At 43.0% G+C, this 19,482-nt stretch overlaps 1 protein-coding gene across 5 annotated transcripts in view; it reads left to right on the top strand.

Annotated features, from left to right (window-relative positions):
• The window catches only part of ARHGEF7 (Rho guanine nucleotide exchange factor 7), a 163,133-nt gene that overhangs the window by 106,233 nt on the left and 37,418 nt on the right, over positions 1 to 19,482 (top strand). For all 5 annotated transcript variants that reach the window (XM_045567471.1, XM_045567476.1, XM_045567474.1 and 2 more), the window contains 3 exons: positions 2,193 to 2,287; positions 2,522 to 2,617; positions 17,951 to 18,073. In XM_045567471.1, the coding sequence (XP_045423427.1) occupies positions 2,193 to 2,287; positions 2,522 to 2,617; positions 17,951 to 18,073 (314 nt within the window). The remainder of the gene's footprint in view (positions 1 to 2,192; positions 2,288 to 2,521; positions 2,618 to 17,950; positions 18,074 to 19,482) is intronic.

Below are 19,482 nucleotides of genomic sequence, written 5' to 3'. Positions count from 1 at the left end.
TCTCTTTGTTTTAACATTGCAGAAGAACTTTTCTTCTTAAACATCTTTGACAGATTTTATTTTTATTTATTCTTTTTCTTTTAGTTCATGGTCCCCTTATGCTTGGCTTGCTTCTCCTGTTATTTTTGAATGATCAGGTTTGGTTTAAAGCTTCTGAGGATACAGTGGCTGGTGTCAGTGTGTCCTCTTTCCACCAGGCCTCTGACATTTGTGCTCAGCAAGTGTTTCTTAGAGGGAAGGCATTGTGATTGTGGGATCAGCATCCACATTTCCCCACAAAGGAGCAAGCTCTCAGGGGCCCCTCCTCCTCTGGCTCGCCCCAGTGGTCCCGGGCCTATGAACAGCCCCATTCAGGGAAGAGCCGGAGTTCAGTGTCTCTGAGGGAGGAGCCTCTGGTTTTTTTCATCTGAAATAGTTTAGTATGTAAGTTAAATAACTTATAAATAAATAAATAAATAAATAAATAAATAAATCAAGTTTGCAGATACTCATGAATGACTATATTCTCTCAGAGTTTACAGTAAACAGCAGTGAACAGAGTAACAGTCCATGTTGTATTTATTAAGGCTAAAATTTAAATTCAACTTGATGACTTTTTTCTTAAGTGTTTAAATTTACATTGGAGGAGAAAACTGAGCATGTTTAATATCTTTATTCTGTACAGTTTCATTTGCATGATTAATTTGGAATATTTTGGTTAGCTTTGGAAGACAGACAGCATGTAGCTGATGCACAGAAGACATATGTGATATGGTTTTCTGACTTAGAGAGTACTGGCTCGTAACAGCGGGGAAGGAAAAGGAGCTGAGGGAAGGATCTCACTCTGTGCACTTGTGTCAGGTGCTGTGGGGCCCTGGCTCCTGTCCTCAGCCTCACCCCCAGAGAAGGTCAAGTGAGGGGTGCCATAGCAGAAGGACCTAGGGCCACTCTGGCTCTGCTCCTCACCTGCTGTTTCATTTGGGCTAAGTTAACCTCTGTTAACGGAAATGTTTTTGCGAGGATTGGAGAAAGCAGGTGCAGAGCACCTGGCTCAGTACGGGAGTGAGATGAGTATCCTGTCCTGGTAGTTGGGCGCCCCGTGCACCAGAGTCCTTTTCACACCCGCACTCCACATCTGGGCTTTCACTGGAAGCCCCAGGTGCCTTCTTGTCCTGACCTGTGAGGTGCCTTTGCCGTCAGCGATTGCCGGTGGAAAGTGTTCGTGTTTATTCCAGATGTTTTGTCCTTTATATTTATCTGTCAGTTTTTAGGGCTTAACTAATTTTGGCTGAATTTGCTACACCAATACAGGATATCAGGAAACATTTTAATTTTAAGGTTATACTTTATTCTGCTATCTTTAAATAAAGTAGTGGTTATTTAATGATTGATTGATAAACCCTTAATTTTTAATAAATATAGTATGTAGGATATCTGAGACTATCATATTCTTTCATGAAAAAATCTTTAGTTCCCAGAAATTGATTTCAGTTTTTTAGATGCAATCTAAAGAATAGTTTGTTTTTTTAATAGAGATATACTTCACATATATTAAAATGCATAGATTTTAAAGGTACAGTTTAATGAGCTGTGACAAATGTATAAATTGTGTAACTACTACCCAAATCAAAACACAGAACTTATCATTCCAGAAATGTATCTTCTGCCCCTTCCCCACTGTCCCTCTGACCGCTGCCACCTCTTCTCTGATTTCTGTCACCATAGATAAGCTCTCCCTGCTCTTGGACTTAGCATAAATGGAATTATGCAGGATATGCTTTTGGGGAATGGCTTCTTTTGCACAAAGCAACATTGTAGAGATTCATCCATGCTGTTGTGATTATCTGTGGTTTCTCCTTTTTGTCTGAATAGCCTTAGCTCAGACTTTCATCAGCAGTGAGCTAAAAAAATAAATAAATGAAAATAAATGAATAGAGTTGGCATTACTTACCTAGTAATGGAATTCATTCTAGCCTTGTTCTGAGTATACCTATGTCAGATGTGGATGGCAGTAAAATGAAGTCAGTTGTGTGGCCTTTGTAATAATACATGGATTTAATAGTTAATCACAAGGAATTATATTAAACACATTAGTATTACATGGAAACAACAGTATGAACTGAACAATGGTGATGAACTTTCCAAAGTTTATAAATCTTAGTGTTTAGTAACACTTGAAATGTCAAATAACACTTATTCATCATTTATTGTAGGTGCTACAGAATATTTTAGAAACAGAAAATGAATATTCTAAAGAACTTCAGACTGTGCTTTCAACCTATCTGCGGCCATTGCAGACCAGTGAGAAGTAAGTTAGATGATAAATTGCATTAATTGTAAAATAGTCTTTACTTTAGGCTGTTCTCTTGTATTTTCAGAAAATAGAGGGTGAAATATGGAACAGAATTCAGTGTACCAGTTTAATTTGACTTAAGCAGATTTGTTTATTAGGTTAAGACTTCAGTAGGGCGTTGGATGGCAGAGGAGAAGAATATAAGTAAAACTGTTTGCATATTTTTACTGTTGTTTTTCTTGGCTCTAGGTTAAGTTCAGCAAACACTTCATATTTAATGGGAAATCTAGAAGAAATATGTTCTTTCCAGCAAATGCTCGTACAGTCCTTAGAAGAATGCACCAAGTAAGTAAGATGCTAAAACTCTGCAGTCCCTGGGTCACTGTAGTCGGTATTTAAAGAATCAAGTTCAACATAATTTTAGAATTCACATTTCTAAAGATGCAAACTAGGTTATTTTAAATCTTTCAGGTAGATCAACTTTTATAGTAATAGCTGTATTTTAGACTGTCTCGTTTTTATAGCAGGGACCTTCAGGGAAAGGGTGAAGACTTTACAGGTGATTTTTAAAGCATTCCAAGGAGGAAGAGTAGGGATGAAGAACCTCTACAAGAGAAAGGAAATGTGCTTTGCAGAGTGTAGAGGTGACGTGCAACTCAGCTCCTCACGTGCCCTGTGTGCTGCAGACGGATGCCTTCGAGGAAATGAGGAAATGCGGAACTGCTTCTTGAAATACATATAACGTGCTATGCTGATGTCTTAGGTTTTGTCACTTTTCCAGCATTTTCTTTTGCAGGGGTGGAGGCATGTTCCAGATGATCAGTCGTCAATTTTTTCTGTGTGACTATTTAAATTCTTTATTTACATCAGACATTAAAGGACACTTACCAAGTGCCTGCTAGGTATTGGGTGACTTAAAACAGTAATGCACATGAAAAGTTTTAGGTTTTAGTCCACCAGGTGATATTTGATATTTTTTTACTTGTGGATTTGATAAAGGAAGGTGACATATTTTATTTTTAATTTTTCTTTGATTTTTATTTCTATAACCACCAGAAGGACCAGAACACTTCTTTCTCTTAAATTTTGGTTGGTCTCTGGTTTCCCCTCCAGCTGTGTCTTTTTAAATCTTGGCAGTGGTGAGGGAGAAGCCTGCCTTTTGTTCCACTAGTTCTTTAAATTGGTGACAGTTTGCCATGATGAAAATAGGCTTGTTCCCCTACCTCTTTGGCTAGGCTTCAAGGTTTTGTCAATCCTTCATAATGGACGATATGGCAAGGAAAGCTGAATGCTAGAGAAACTAAATACTGGCTTTCAAAGAGAAATTCATATTCTTTTTTCTTTTGCAGCATTTTAATTTTGCATAAAGTAGATTACTTACGTTACCATGAAAGAGTAGTTTGGGAATCACTTTGCTTTTGGTGAATGAAGGTCATTTGCTGGCAATTTGAGGTCTTTGCAAAGGGCCATATTGTGCACAAAATGGAAGTAAATGTTTGCCTCTGTTTTTCTCACTGGCTGTGGATAATATAGTCTAAATAAAGTAATATAGTATGCCTAAAAAGTACATTTTGCAGTACCACTACTGGGCACTGTAGCAGCACTGTGAATTATTGTACTCTCTTTACTGATTAAAAAACTGAATTAGAGGGTGGTAAAGTATTAATAATAGGCTTGATGTCAGACATCTAATAATGCTTCAGTCTGTATGTTATCTCTGAATTTGGGATGGCTTACGTATTATTTTGATCAAGTTCCTCAAATTCATGCCACACGCATACCAGGTGTTGGAGTTCTGTGACGAAGTGGAATGTATGAGATTAGCTTTCCTTATCAACTATTTCCCTTCTCTGCTTTATCATGAATATTCTGAAGGTTTTTATCTTTCCATTTTGGGGACTGTTAGTTTAATCTCTTTGTTCAGTACCACTTTATGGCTAACCAGATGCCACGTGTATATAGTAGTTTCGTGTTCATTTCCTTTGGTTGCCTTGTTTCTGCTGCAGATTCAATTCCTAGATTTCCAGCAGCACCTTTCAAAGCTGCCTGTTGGTTAGACCCAGGAGTTGGCAAACTATGGCCTATGGATCACATCCCTCTTGTGGGCTGTTTGTGTAAATAGTTTTCCTGGGATGTGCCATCGTCTGTGTGCTGTTGACGGCTGTGTTCACACTGCAGCAGGAGCAGCAGCATGGTAGTTGTGATAGAAACCTGTCTGGCTCACACACCCAGAATAATTTACTACTTGGCTTTTTATAGATGGTCTGCTGACCCTCAGGTAAGCCGTGCTTTCTCTCCCTTGGGACTCTGACCCAGCCGGAACCTCTCCACCACTGCCCGGCTTTCTGTGTTGGGAAGTCTCCTTCTCCCGTGTGCAGCCCACATTTACATTTTCTCTATGGTTACCACGTACAGTGCCTTTCTTCCTTCCTGAAAACTCAAGTTTCTATCTGGCGTCCTTTTCCTTCAGGCTGAGGAACTCTTTTTAGATTTTTAAAAATAATTCAGGTGTGTTGATAAATTCTCTCAGATTTTGTTTATCTGAAAATGTCTTATCTTGCCCTCTTTCCTGACTTTTTTTTTTTCTTTCTTTCTTTTTGTTTTTTTTGCTGGATACTGAATTTTGGGTGAATTGGCTTCAGCACTTGAAGAATTTTGCTCACTGTCTGGCCTTTGCTGGGTCCAGCAGTCAGTCTAGCGATGGCCTTCGTTATGTTCTGATTGGCACGGTTTCCATAGCTGTTCACCTGACTGCTTTCTAGATTTTGCCTTGAGTTTTGGTTTTTAGCATTTTGACAGTGATTATCCTGAGTGTGGTTTTCTGACTTCTTGAACCTATAAATTTGTGTCTTTTACCAAATTCAGAAAATTTTTGGTCATTATTTCTTCAAATATTTTTCTGTTCTATTCTTTCTGCTCTTCTTCTGGGGCTCCAGTTACATGTACTTAGACCTTTTGATGATGTCGCACTATCCCTGGAGCTCTGTTCTTTTTTTTTTTTTTCATTCTATTTCTCCTTCCTTTTCTTCAGATTGAATGATATTTGTTGCTTTGTCTTCAAGTTCCCTGCCTGCCTCTTTCCTCTGTTGTTCCCATGCAATGATTTTTTAGTTTGAGAAATTGTTTTTTTTTTTCAATTTTAGACTTTCTATTTCTTCGTTATACTTTCTGCTTTTCTGCTAAAATTATGTATTTGTTCATTTACTGTAAGCATATTTTTCACTCATGAAGTTTAAAGGGTTTTAGGAGCTCTGTGCCAGGAACCAGGGACAAAGACCCAACATGTTTAATGTGCTCCCTCAGGAGGGCCCCAGCTGGGCGTCTGCTGTGGCTGGGCCCTGTGAGCAGGGAGCAGGGAGCAGTCTGCACCCAGAGGGCAGGCCAGCCCTGTCCTGGGACCTTCTGTAAGAGTGGTTGGAAGCCACTGGGGATGAATTTTAAGCTTGGCGGTGGCATAATCCATACATCCCAACCTTTTTGGCAGCAGGGACTAGTTTCATAGAAGACAATTTTTCCATGGACTGGGTGGTTGGGGAGTGGTTTCGGGATGATTCAAGCACATTATGTTTATTGTGCAGTCAAACCTCTGTTAGTGATAATCTGTATTTGCAGCTACTCCCCAGTGCTAGCATTACCACCTCCACTCCACCTCAGATCATCAGGCATTAGATTCTCTTGAGAAGCATGCAACCTAGATCCCTTGAACATGCAGTTCACAGCGGGTTTTGAGCTCCTATGAGAATCTAATGCCACTGCTGCTCTGATAGGAGGTGGACCTTATGTGGTGATGTGAGCCATAGGGAGCAGCTGTAAGTACAGATGAAGCTTGGCTCGCTCACTGGCCCACCACTCACCTCTTGCTGTGCGGCCCGGTTGCTAACAGGCCACTAGTCTGTGGCCTGGGAGTTTGAGACCACAGTCATAATCGGTGCTCCCATGTAAAGTGAACTGTCTGCTCTGTGCAGAATAGGCTGGGTTGGGTGGTGGAAGGCACAGGGATGCAGAGAGACCAGAGAGGAGGATGTTTAATCTTATTGGGATTCTTTCTTTCCATGTTTAATAAATGTCTTTTGCCTTAAAAGCCTCTGACTAATAATCATTTGTAGTGATTTTGTGAAGGTGAAAGTAATAGTGACTTCATTTTTTTGTTTGCATTAGGTTTTCTAGTTAGTGCCTTAGGGAAGCCACTGCAGCCTGGAGTCTCTGTCTCCTCTCCACAGCTCTCACCAGCACTGGGAGTGGGTCCGCTGCTCTCACGTTCACTTACTCATGTGTTCATTCATCTTCCTCCTGTGTCTGTGGGTTTGTTTTTCCCTAAGAATTACTCCACACCTAGATCTCTTCTGTAGTTTATACGACTTTTTCCAAGCATTCTTTTGTCCTAAAAAGAGATCTCTTTCTCTGGTTGCCACTGCAACTGGTTCTTCTGAAGTGGCGGGAGCTTCCTGGGGCCCTTGTGAGATTCCAGGAAGCACTCTAGTGGGTTCTGGCTCAGTGTCAGGGAAAGGCCTAGATGGCAGTTGGTATGGAGCACTGGTTAAAATGGTATTCATATTTCTTTCTGCTTGTAGAATAGTTACAGACTCAAAATATCCAAAAACTGAAGAATAGGACAAACTGAAACTTCATTGTCATTCTCTTCTAAACTGTGGTTTATAGGGAAACAGGGGTATAATTGGGGCTGGGATCGAGAGCCTGCCTGCTTGCTTTGGGCAGTGAGGTCACGGTTCAGCCTCAGCAGAGGCAGGGGTGGATGGTACAGGCAGTGGCCCTTCCCCCAGAGATGCCCAGTACTGAGGGCATTACCATTATTGGAAATGAAGTGATTTGCAGATGTGTAAAAAAAGGGCCCCAGAAGAGAGCACTATAGAAGAATTCCATAGTTCGTTAGGAGAGTTTCTCAAATACCATTTTACTGGCAGCTCTTGTCTATCTTATGTGTGTACTATTTTAGCTATTACTTCATTTGCAGACACATTTTCTTTTGTGAGTCTTATAAATAATTATATAAGGTGAACTTCCTTATGTAGACCTACCACTTACTGATTTCCTTTTTTTTTTTTTTTTTTTTTTTTGAGACAGTCTTGCTCTGTTGCCCTGGCTGGAGTGCAGCAGCATTGTCGTAGCTCACTACAACCTCTTAGGCTCAAATGATCCTCCTGCCTCAACCTCTCGAGTAGCTGGGACTACAGGCACACACCATGACACCCAGCTAATCTTTCTGTTTTTGGTAGAGACGGGTCTCACTCTTGCTCAGGCTGGTGTCAAACTCCTGAGCTCAAGTGATCCTCCCACCTCATCTTCCCAGAATGCTAGGATTACAGGCGTGAGCCACCTCGCCCAGCCTATTAAATTATTAATATGTTTCTGGCCCTGTTCTCAGTTCTTTATATGTATTAACTAATTTTGTCTTTTCAATGACCCTGTAAGGTAGATTTTTAAAGGTAAGAAAGTCAAGACACCAAGAGGTTGAGTAACTTGCCAGAGTCATGAAGCTAGTAGTAACTGGTAGAGTCACAGTTGGAGCCAGGTTGTCTCCATTCGATGTAGTGTGAAAGAGTAACTGATTCTGAGAGTTCCTCCTCCTCAGGGAGAGTGTCAGGGTTATAGTTTTACTCCTCTGGACAGCAGCGCTCACCAGTGGGCTCTGCTCTGCTTCTCACCTGCTCTCTGCTCACCTCCATGGCCTAGTGGGGCCCACTGGGGAGCCTGGCCCCTCCCTCTCCCAGGCTGCCTTCTCCTGTTGAGAACAAGCCCTGCCTCACTTCCAGATAGGGCAGCTGTAGGGGGTTGAGACGGGGCGTGTTCTTAGGATAGCCTTTGAATGCAGTTTTCCTTTAAAATATTATTTTAAGTGATGGAGAATTCCCTGTAATACATGATTCCCTATAATCTGCGTAGATACTTTACATTATGGCTTAAAGAGTCTTTGGACTGGTCTGGAAATGTGGAACTGTGGCTTATAAAATTGCTTCTATGGGAAAATGAATTCCGAGAATCTAACACTATCTTCAAAACAAGTTTTTCAAATAAAACCCATTTGGTAACTTGGGGATTTGCTTGTATTTTATGATAAAAAGCAGGTTAAATTCTGTTAAAAATAGAACCTAAGAAGTTCTCTTTTGGAATATCCTTGTTATTGTACCAAATTTTATTTTTATTTATTTGTTTTGATAATGACTCAGTACTCTTCTGATACCCAATAACTCTCTGGCTCTTTGTTAAGTGTAGATGCCAGAGTATAAGCTGGTAGACAGTGGGCGCCAGGATTTGCTGTATCCCTCTCTCAGGTGGGCAGCTCTTAAAGCAGCTGGGGCACCTGGATCACTGTACCCCCCCCCAGGGCCAGCGCTATGCCAGGACTTACACACCTAATTTTTCATGTATGCAACAGTTGCTTGGGGTAGCTGTGACTCCCTTCACTAGTCCATTCTGGGTCCTTCCTTCCCACCCTCCCTCTCTTCTGTTCTCCCCCTCCCTCCTTCCCTCCCTGCCCCGCTTTCCCTGCCCCTTTCTTTCTCTTCTCTTTTCCTCTCTCCCTGCCCCCTTCTCCTCCCTCTCTTCCTTTCTCACTCCTACTCCCTCCCTTCCTCCCTTTCCAGGCCAACACCACCTGCCCCACCCCTTCCACTTGCTCTTCCTCCTGCTTCTGCTCCTCCTCCTCCTCCTCTTCCTTTTCCCCCTCCAGATGTGCTTCATGCTGCTTTGGCTCCTGTTGGCTTTGGTGACATTCAGGACCAATAACAGCCTCTCACAACCCAGTTGTGATTAAAAATGTCTCATAGCACAACTTCCTTGCTTTTGCTTTATGTCACAGTGTGATATATGGGGCACCTTTTCATCTTGAAGTTTCACTTGAGCCTATGATGGTTCTCCCATGGAATAGAGCATACTCTGGCTGTCTGGACGTGTAGCCACAGAGCCACCACCCATGGAACTATAGGGGACATACCCTTTTTGTAGCAACGGTTGCTCCATGATGGTGCTGGTTCATGGGTGCTGTTAGGTTACAGGGCAAGACCGTGTCTTATTCTTTATGTCTCCAGTCATTTAGTTATATAATTCTAATATGTTGTGGATTTTCAATAAATAGATGTTGAAAATAGTAGATTAGAGAAAAAATTTCCTTCTCTAGAGACTTAATTTCTCAGCATATTTGTTGTTTGAGCTATGTCTTGTAAAACTGTTGGAACTGCTGTATTTATGATTTTCAGCTTCTATTCTGGTGATTTGAGTCAAGTTGATTAGGAGGATTTTGGTGTCACTAACACATGCATGCAAGGTTAGGAGGAGGCTTTGGCCTTAGAGTGAAGGTGTCTGAGGGCAGGGGCTGCCTGGGGTCGCAGGCCAGGCTGGGAGGGGAGCTGGGAGTGGCGGCCAGAGGAGTGGAGGGTTAAGGGTTCAGTTCTAGAGTTGGACAGCTTTGCCCAAAGCTCACCTCACATTCCTTTGCTGGGTTTGCCCCAGTTTGTGAATGAAATCACTTGATATTCTTGAAAAGAGCATCTGTTTTCCTTTAGATGGGGCACTCCTTTCTCACCCTCCCAGTCCTCAGTCTTTGTTTTACCATCTGCCCTCAGGCTTCAGGACATTTTGTCACTGGTTATCTGGGAGAAAGTTTTCTGTGGAAGGTGAGAATACCATGCTTTCTTTTTAGTTCTTTTCTCTTTGTTCTTGGAGATGTTTGACAGCTGGCTAGCTATGGAATCAGGTTGGAAGTAGAGAATGATTTAATGCAGTGGTCCCCAACCTTTTTGGCACCAAGGACCAGTTTCATGGAAGACAATTTTCCCATGGAAGGGCGGGGAGAGACAGAGCCCAGACAGTGACGCAGTAGATGGGGAGCAGCTGTAAATACAGATGAAACTTTGCTGGCTCACCCGCTACCCACCTCCTGCTGTGCAGCCCCACCGTTCCTAAGTTTCATGGAAGACAATTTTTCCATGGACTGGAATGGGGGTTCGGGAGGGAGGGGATGGCAGAGCTCTGCGGCCTGGTCCCTAAACAGGCTTCAGACTGGTGCCAGTCTGTGGCCTGGGGGTTGGGCACTGCAGATTTTTTTTTTTTAAGACAGAGTCTCACTCTGTTGCCTGGGCTAGAGTGCCGTGGCGTCAGCCTAGCTTACAACAACCTCAAACTCCTGGGCTCAAGCAATCCTCCTGCCTCAGCCTCCTGAGTAGCTGAGACTACAGGCAGGTGCCATCATGCCTGACTAAATTTTTCTATATATTTTTAGTTGTCCAGATAATTTCTTTCTAATTTTTTAGTAGAGACAGGGTCTTGCTCTTGCTCAGGTTGGTCTCAAACTCCTGACCTCAAACTATCCACCTGCCTTGGCCTCCCAGAGTGCTAGGATTATAGGCGTGAGCCACTGCGCCTGGCTGGGACTGCAGATTTAATGAATGTAACAAATGGTCTACACATCATTCTAGATCTTATTTTTTAATGTGAATGTTTTGTTTTTTCTAAAACAAGTGGAGGGGAGACAGCTTATTTTTAACCACCAGCTAGCTAAGACTGTCTGCCTATATTTGGAATGGTAGAAAACAACGAAATGTATTTTTAACCTTACTCTTATCAAACAGTAATCAATTACTTGGCAGGAGGCTGTAGCTATATCATAAACTAAAAAAAGGCAGGAGAGTTTCACTTGGAAGGTGAAAGAGAATAAGAGAAATGGACTAAATGTTCAGGAAGGAAATGTTTTGGATGATGAAGGAAGCTTGAAGGTTCATAAGTAGTAGTTTGGGAGGTAGAGTGATTGCAGTGTGGGCACTTGTACATTTTTAGCCACCTCACTTCCTTGTCCTGTCTGGCTACCTCTGGCACATCCTTGCTGGCCACCCTCCAGGTCCCCTCCTGAGACCTTCTCCCCTTTCACTATATGTGACGCAATCTCCACCATCCCAGGTCTGAAGTGTCACGGAAATCGGCCTCTCTGTATCAGGTCTCGATCACTTGGCTTGTTTTCCAACATTATCGTGCCTGTCTCTGGAGAGACCTTCAGTGGAGGCAACAGGAACCCACTGGCATCCCTCCCTTCCCCTGCTCCAACTCGTAGCCCTCATCGCCCCCACCTGTGTATGCTTTCTAAAACCCTGGGTGCACGGTGAGCTCTTCTCCTAGGTGTCTTTCTTGCTGGGCCTGTCCGGCTTTTCCATCAGCAGGGCCTCTTTCTGAAACAGTTCAACTCACAGACTTTGGGCGGCACCTCTTTCTTCGTTTGTTTGTTCACAGCACTGTTTCACCAACTGGTCTCTGAGACGTTTGACCAAGACCTGTTAAAATCATGAGAATTTTTACTTCTTGAAAAAAGCCAATTTAGATGGGAGCTAGAAAAATGGGTCTCATGAAGACAGAGAGTAGAATGTGGTTACCAGAGGGCGGGTGGGGGAATGGAGGGAAAAAAAGAAAAGAATGTAAGTGTACTTACTACCACTGAACTGTACACTTAAAAATGGTAAAGATCCTAAATTACATATGTGTATCTTACCTCAGAAATAAATTTTTTTAGAAGCTAATTTAGAAGTCCAGTTCCAAAGTTGTGATCTTCTGATGTCCCTCCACAGGCGGGTGCTGGCCCCTGAGTCTCCCCCACCCCTGCACTGTACCCCAGCTCCCTGGTGGGGCTGGGAGTAAGTTCCCCACAGCTCTCCAAGCTGTTCCCCCCGTCTGGGTCCACTTCTGCTGTCCTGTTATGGAAATCCTCCACGCTCTTTCAGGCACAGGGAGCGTGTCGGTTCTCACCACAGCCTTCTCTGCTCTTCTTGCGTTTTGTCTGCCTGTATGTGTGGATTTTATTTTAGTGCTAAACTCCTTTTCAGTGTATTACAGACATCAGTAGACTGAGTTCCTGTTGTTGCTTCCTGAAGGATAGGACTTCAGTTTACTGAAGAGAATATTTAAAAGTGTTTAATGTAATTGTTACATTAGTTAAGTAAACATTACGTTGATTTTGTTAAAAGATTAATTATAGAGCTTATCTTAAGTAAATGCATTTTTGCAAACTATTTGGACCATTACTGTAACATTTTCATAATAACAGTAGTATTTGTTTTAGGTTATTATCAGAATACAGATTTGAAACTAGAGGATATAGTTTATTTTGTTTGAAAGCTTTTTGAAACGTCCACATAGTTCAAGTATGGGTGCTATGATCTAGAGATATTTAACTTTGGAGTCAGACTGGCTTTTACATAGAACATACTTCTGGTTCTGCGTGGTTCATCTTTGTTAAGCCACAAGGAATAGTACTTGTTAATTTGGGGTGGTTTGGGGTTTACTGTGCCCATTTGTTGAAAATGATTCAAGTTCATGGGGTTCAGCCTTGTGGAGCCAGTGGAGGGCATGGCCACAGAGTCTGGACATGGATGCAGCGTCAGATGCTGGTCCTCAGCCCTGGGCTGTTGGTGGGGGGGGTTGTCTAAGACATCTAGGAAGTGGTGGTGGAGCAGTGGCATGTGCAGTGGGGTCCTGGAGGCACTGGTGATCAGGACCTAAGTGTCAGCCCAGGGAATGAGCCAGATCGGAAGAGGGGTCAGGGAAGAGTCCTGGAGTCCTCCTGCTGTTGAGGAGGGGATGTACACTGAGGTTTGCCTAGTACGTGGTTGTGTCTTCATGTAGATCTCAGTCTCCGTCTGAAATTGGTATTTATTACAACTGGGAACCTTTCCCTCTGTGTTGTTAGCAACATCATAGGAATAAATGTGTTATGGGGAAAATTGTTTAGCAGTTTTCTGGTTTCTCAAATGTTTTTGCTGGGACCCAGTCATTTTCACTCTGCGAGTGGAGAAAGACCCCTTGCACGCACTCTTTACCTGTGTTGTTGATGTGTGATTGTGGCTGTGATCAGACTGTTAGTTGACTCATCCTGACACCATACCTGTTATCAGGTCTCGGCCCTGGCTGTGCTGCGGATGGGAGCTGCTGGTGTGATGCTCGCCTCTTTTGGCAGCCTCAACTTTTGGCCCCCCGTGGGGCCCTCCCTGCACATTATCACACTCTGAAAAACCACCTCTGGAAGCACAAGAGAGAGCCAACATGAAAATCCTCTCTTTTAATTCTTAAGTCACCTCTGCAGTGATCCCTGTGGGTTTGGTGGTTTTGTCCTGTGACTTCAGTTTTCTGGATGGTGCATGTTAACTGCACTGAAGTCTTAGGACTCACCTGACCTTTCTGAGCCTCCTCTGCTGGTGCCGTCCAGTGAGTTAGTGCTTGGAAGGGCTGTGTAAACTGTGAAGTTGTTTGGTGGTGGCAGTGTTAGCAAATTTTTGGAGTAATGTTTTGGGACTGAGAGAGGTAATAAAATCTAGCACTCAGGCTCAATGGGGAGAAAGGACCAGGAAAAGCTTGTACAATGAAGTCATTGTTCATTTATAAGCCATGCTAACATATGACTTAATTGTCATCAGGTGGAAATATCACACAGGAAAACCTATTGATCTGGATTTTAGGTACATTCTCCATTTAACGGGTCAGAGCTGTGGCATTGAACCAGGTGGGAAGTGAAATCCTAACATAGTACATGGCCCAGCACTGAGCAATGTTTATGCAACCATTATAACTTAACCCATTTTAGGTAGAGCATACCTAGTAATTTTCCTGTGCCACATCTCTGGCAGCATTCTCTTCTTGTTGATACAACTGTGGCATCCCGTCATTACCCAGTTACCTTCAATCCCTCTGCTAGGCACTCAGGGTTCTCTCTCATTCTAGAACTCAGACTCTTCCTAGTATTATATATTTCACTGTGTCTCTGAGTGTGAACATCACCTGCTGAGATGTCAGCGGGTAATATTCTCCAGATGGATGTATCTTAAGTGCCTGGATCCTTAAAGAAAAGAGAAGGTACTTGTTAGTCTTTCAGTGACGTGTACTTGTGCTTGGTTGCCGGGCCTCCTTGGCTGACAGAGTGAGGGGCTCTGTGCTCCTCTGCAGGCTCTCAACTCATGTAATTGTGGTGACATATTTTGTCTTCTATTCAGTTGACTTCACTTTTAGGATAGAGAGTATTTCTTTTTAAATTTGTTTCCAGTGCCTTGTTATGGTGCTGAATAAATATGGTAGTTGAAATTAATTTGTTGAGTCAGTGACTGTTTATTCTGCAGATAGAACTCTGGCTAATCCCTGAAGCTATGACAACCCCACTTAGCAGTTCTCACTTGGAAATAAATGTTAGTAGTACAAATGTTGGCTTACGTCAGTTAAGTATAAATGAACTAAACAGTAAAACAGCATAATAAGAAATGCATAACATGCCAGAGTTTAGAAACGTGACTTGGATGAGGTACACCAGCACTGCTCAGTAGAAGTTTTTGTGTTGATGGAAATGCTGTGTGTGTGCTGTCCTGATGCAGTAGCCACTAGCAACACAGGGCTATTGAGCACTTGAAAGGAGGTTAATACAGCTGAGAAAATGATCATTTAGTTCTAATGAACTTTAATAGAAACAGTCCCACGTGGCTAGTAGCTACTGAATTGGAGGACAAAGAAGAATGGTTGAAAAGCAGGTAGGACAGATTCTCATCTGGGTGTGGATCTGTTCATAGCAGTTACCTGCATCAGCTGCTGGCGTTTGGGCATGGCCTCGCCATAGCAGCCAGTCCCTTGCTCTTTGGGGAGCTATTCTCACCACTCTGGGTAGGGACGTCCTGCTTAGACACAGGCACAGAGAGGTGGAGAGAGGGAGAGTTTTAAATAGGGAAGGTGGGTGTCCACCTTCTTTAGTACAGCAGAGGGAAAGGATTGGTAATTGGAGAGCACTTAGTATCAGTCAGGTGCTCTGTCTACAGAGGTTCTTACATAGATCAGCCTTCTGAACCTTTGCTCCAATCATGGGTGGGATATTTTTATCTACACTTTGCGTTTTTATTATGTGCATTATTTACATTAACTACATTTTACATCTACATTTTAGAAGCAGAGATTTATTTTCACATCTTGCCTGAAGCCCATGTTTTTTTAAAACTAGCATAGAAGGGAACGTAGAAAGGAAGACCGAATGTGCTGGGAATGATTGTTTGGAGGAGGACAGGATAAAGGGAATGTGCGTTGTCTTGCTTCCTTGTGCCTGGGCCTCCCACAGTCATTATTGTAGCACATACTGGTAAACTGCTCAGGAGATTTTCTTAGATTAGAAGAGGAACAGCCTCTTAGAGCCTTGATGAACAATAAGGAATGAATAACAATTGTTGAAAAACAAGGAGAAGACCAAGTTGCCAGGAGTCTTGAGTGCTTGGTGTTTTGAACGTGAGATTTTCCCTAATATTTGTAACTCAGTGATTCTCCAGCTTTGACTTTGTCCAGCCAATACTTAGCAGCCTCAGGATAGAAAGCAACGCTAATTAAGGACCAGAAATTCACAGTGTGAGTCTCCTCACTGCTGGGGGTGTGGAATTCAGAGGAAACACCCCAGAGACTTGCTGGAGGTAGAAGTAGGGCAGGCGTGACCTGAGGCACCGCCTGCAGCGTGGAGGGCTCAGCACTGAAAGGCCTGCTAGGCCAGTGGCACAACAGGAGCCAGGTATGCTGTAGTCTGAATGTTTTCCCCCAAGTTCATATGCTAAGACTTAATTGCCAATTGAATGGTAGTAAAAGGCAGGGCCTTGAAGGTGGTGATTAGGTCATGAGAGTGGGGCACTCATAAATGGGATTAGCGCCCCCTGAGAGGTCTGAGGGAGCTTCACATCCCTTCTACCCTGTGGGCATGCAGCCAGGTGCCAACTTGGAAGCAGAGACCTGGCTCTCATAGGCACAGAATTTGCTTGTGCCTTGACCTTGAGCTTCCAGAATTGTGAGCAGTAAATCTCTGTAGTTTATAAATTACCTAGTATAAGATGTTTTGTTACAGCAGCAGGTGGAGACTAAGACAGAGTGCTTATTGGAGGGAGCAGCAGTTGCAGGGCCTGGATCTCAGGCCAGGATGTTGGATGGCATTATCTTCCTCTTTTTTTGCATAACTCCCACGTTTTGGTCCAGCACATCCTCCAGGAACTTCCTGAGGAAAGACAGCATGGCAGGCAGTTAATCCTTGCTGGCGCTCACTTCTGACCCAGATGGAGACAGGGTTATAGGAAGAGATTTCCCCTGCTGTTCTAGGGGCCACTTCACTGGCTTCTCAGCTGTGGGTTGTCAAGGAGTCCCACTCTGTTCTAAGTCTCTGCTCCTCATGTGCAACAGGTGCTTCGCACTCACTGCTTACTGTGTCCTTGTTTCTGAACTTCAGCACGGTCATATGTGGCCTCTTTCCACCCCGTGCTGACACTTGTGAGCTCTGTCCCCTTGATGCTCATGTCTCTCATTCTTTCTGCTTGTGTGATAATTTCTTTGGTTTACTTCTGTTTATCTTTTTGGTTTTCTGTATTAGGAATTTTTATCCTGATGTGGAATGGCTTGCCCTGGTCTTAGAGTTTTCTCTGTCTTTCCCATTAATCTGGGGTATTTTCAGAACTTGACTTTCTAAACTTCCTATTGACTTTTTCAATTCTGCTGTCATTTTTTAATTTCCTAAGGCTCTTTAAATTTTATTGTGAATGTCTTACCTTAATGGCATCTTTTTCTTCAAGAATGTAGCATCTTCTGTTATTTCACTTACAATTAATTGTAATTCTTTCAGATAATTTTGTGTACCCCGAATAGTAACTGTCATATCTCCCTTTCCCCTTCTTGCTCCTTCTTTCGTTTCTGTCATTCCTATTAGATTTTGTTGTTGTTGATCCTTTTGTGCCTTCTTACAATTAAGATTGGCATACTAAAAGCACTTTAGAAGTGCTGGCCGTAGCTTGAGACTGGTTGACTGTTGTTGAGGAACCCCTGGGGTTAACATTTTTTTGTCACTTTTTCTCTGGTATGATGCTGTAGGTACATATAGACCTTCCCGTTACCATTCTGGGAATCTGGTGGGCAGAGGTGTGTAGGGAAGGTGGGTCAGGGATCTCGGGGGGCCCTGCTTCTGGTTATTGCTGGTCTCCTCACCCCAGAAACCCTCAGGTGGGCATGCTCCCATGTCACCAGACTCTCCCACATGGGCTGACTGCCCCAGGCCCTGACTCCTGAGGCCTCCGGGGAGGGCCTGCCCATTCCCCATCTACTCTTCTGTTTCCAGTTTTGGTTCCAGTCTCTCTTTCTGTGTTCTTTTTGTTCTTATGAGTTTATGCTTTTTGAACAGTCCTGTTGGTTGTCATGGTGGCGTGGATTTGGAAGGGAAGGCACCTGGTAGGTGTGCTCTGTCTTCAGTCTTTAACCTGGAGCGAAAGGCGGCTTTGGCATTCTTTTTTATATCAGTCTTGGTGCTACTTCGGTAGAAAACCTTACAAACCATGTAACCACATTTGATAATTTTCCTTATTTTATGCACAATTTAAGACTCCATGATATCTGTTTTTCTCACTGTCCAAAGAACTTGGACTTCTGGGTTTTTTCCTCTGTGCTGCACGCAGGTCCAGGCAGTGTGGACACTGCCAGGAGAACTTTATAGCAGCACTTCTTTCCAGGAGTTTTTTTCTCCCTGCTAGGTTCATGTAGAAACAGATGTACTCTGGGATTTGTGCATCTTGTTCTCACAGATGGGGTACAAAGGGAGGTCTTTCCTACCTAGAGTATTGCGTGTCTGTCACTTAGCAGTTTTCCTGCTGTCTGTAAAACTGATGACTGTGTTCCTTTGTGCTGTTGTGTCTCCAGGTTGCCTGAAGCTCAGCAGAGGGTTGGAGGCTGCTTTTTAAACCTGATGCCACAGATGAAAACCCTGTACCTCGCGTATTGTGCCAATCACCCATCTGCAGTGAATGTCCTCACGGAGCACAGGTTGGTCCACATAGACTTCTGAACAGAAGGGAAGGGGGGCAGCTCTGTGTCCTTCAAATATCACATGAAATCATATAATGTGAATATTCACTTGATTATTAAATGAGGGTAATTTTAATTATTCCTCAAAATTAGTCCTTGAGAAATACTGATAAGAAGTCTTTGAAATACTGGTTAGTTCTTACAAAAGGAAAAGGATCTTTTTTGAAGTTTCCCCTTCAGCCTGGAACTCTTTGGAAAGTGAGTTGAAGGAGCTGGCAAGTGTTCTGGGATGTAGCCACAAGTTTAATCAAGACTACTGGAATCCTGTTGCTCTCTATTCATAAAACTGGAAGTACTTGAGACTGAATTAGATAGGCTACAAGAGAAAGTGTGCCATTTCAAATGAGGACAAGGTTTTTACAGGCAAAATATTAAATTGGAGACCATTTAGCTTTTCTACCTGAAACAAAATTAAAACAAGTGACACAGAATGTACAGATTTTTTGCTAGTTTTATAAGACAAGGCAACGTTTGTTTCCTATGAGTTGGAAGGAGAGATTGCTTGGCTGTCTTAGTTACCAAATGTTGGGGTTGAGGACTGGCTGTGCCAGGTGACAGTGCAGACGGCTAGAGCTCAGACTTAGTTTCTGCTTCTAAAGAAGAGACAATACTTTTCTTAATGTTTTAGAAAAAATTTCATCATTTCTTTCAAAATCAGTAGTTCAAAGATTTTCAAAACCATAAATGGGAAAAATAGCGTTTTAGTAGCATCACAATAAATGCCGTTGTGCTTCTAAGTTAAATATTTAACTTTGGCTTACTGTTAACTAAACATTTCAATTTAAAACTAAAGAAAAACCCACCCTTTTTGGTAAGCAGGCATTGCTCCCCCGTTGAGAATGCAGTTGAGGAGGCTCCAGTATGGATGGCATTGTGTGGATGTCTTTGCAGTGTGTCAGAAGTGGTGACAAAGCAGACTCGGCTTTGGGCCCTGAGGCTGCCCCTGAGCTGTGGGACCTTGGGCAGGTGTCTTCATGTCACTGGGCTTCAGCTCCCCTTCCTGAAAGAACTTACCCCAAGGGTTATCATAAGCATTAAACAAAACACGCATAACGAGTCAGATCCAAGTGAACATGATAAATGCTCGATAAATGCTCATTGTTTTGTTGCCTTATATTGTTAAAAAAAATGAAATGTCCCTTGGAATTTACTGTCTCCTGGATGTGCTCAAATATTAAAGGATTAAATTTTTTTGAACTTCCCATTTGTGTTAGAGCATCTCCAGTCCCGAAAAGAAGCAGCAGCAACAGGATGATGAGAAGAAGCGAGGTTAGAACACTCAGCAGTCACAGAGCAGAAAACCCAGAGAAACCCTCCCCCAGAGCCTCCCGCTTGGTCTTTCTCCTCATCACCCTTCTGGGAGTGTG

The sequence above is a fragment of the Lemur catta genome, chromosome 13, assembly GCF_020740605.2.
Source record: "Lemur catta isolate mLemCat1 chromosome 13, mLemCat1.pri, whole genome shotgun sequence".
NCBI lineage: Eukaryota > Metazoa > Chordata > Mammalia > Primates > Lemuridae > Lemur > Lemur catta.
Note: the sequence above shows the minus strand (reverse complement) of the source record. Positions and strands in the feature narration are given on the sequence as shown.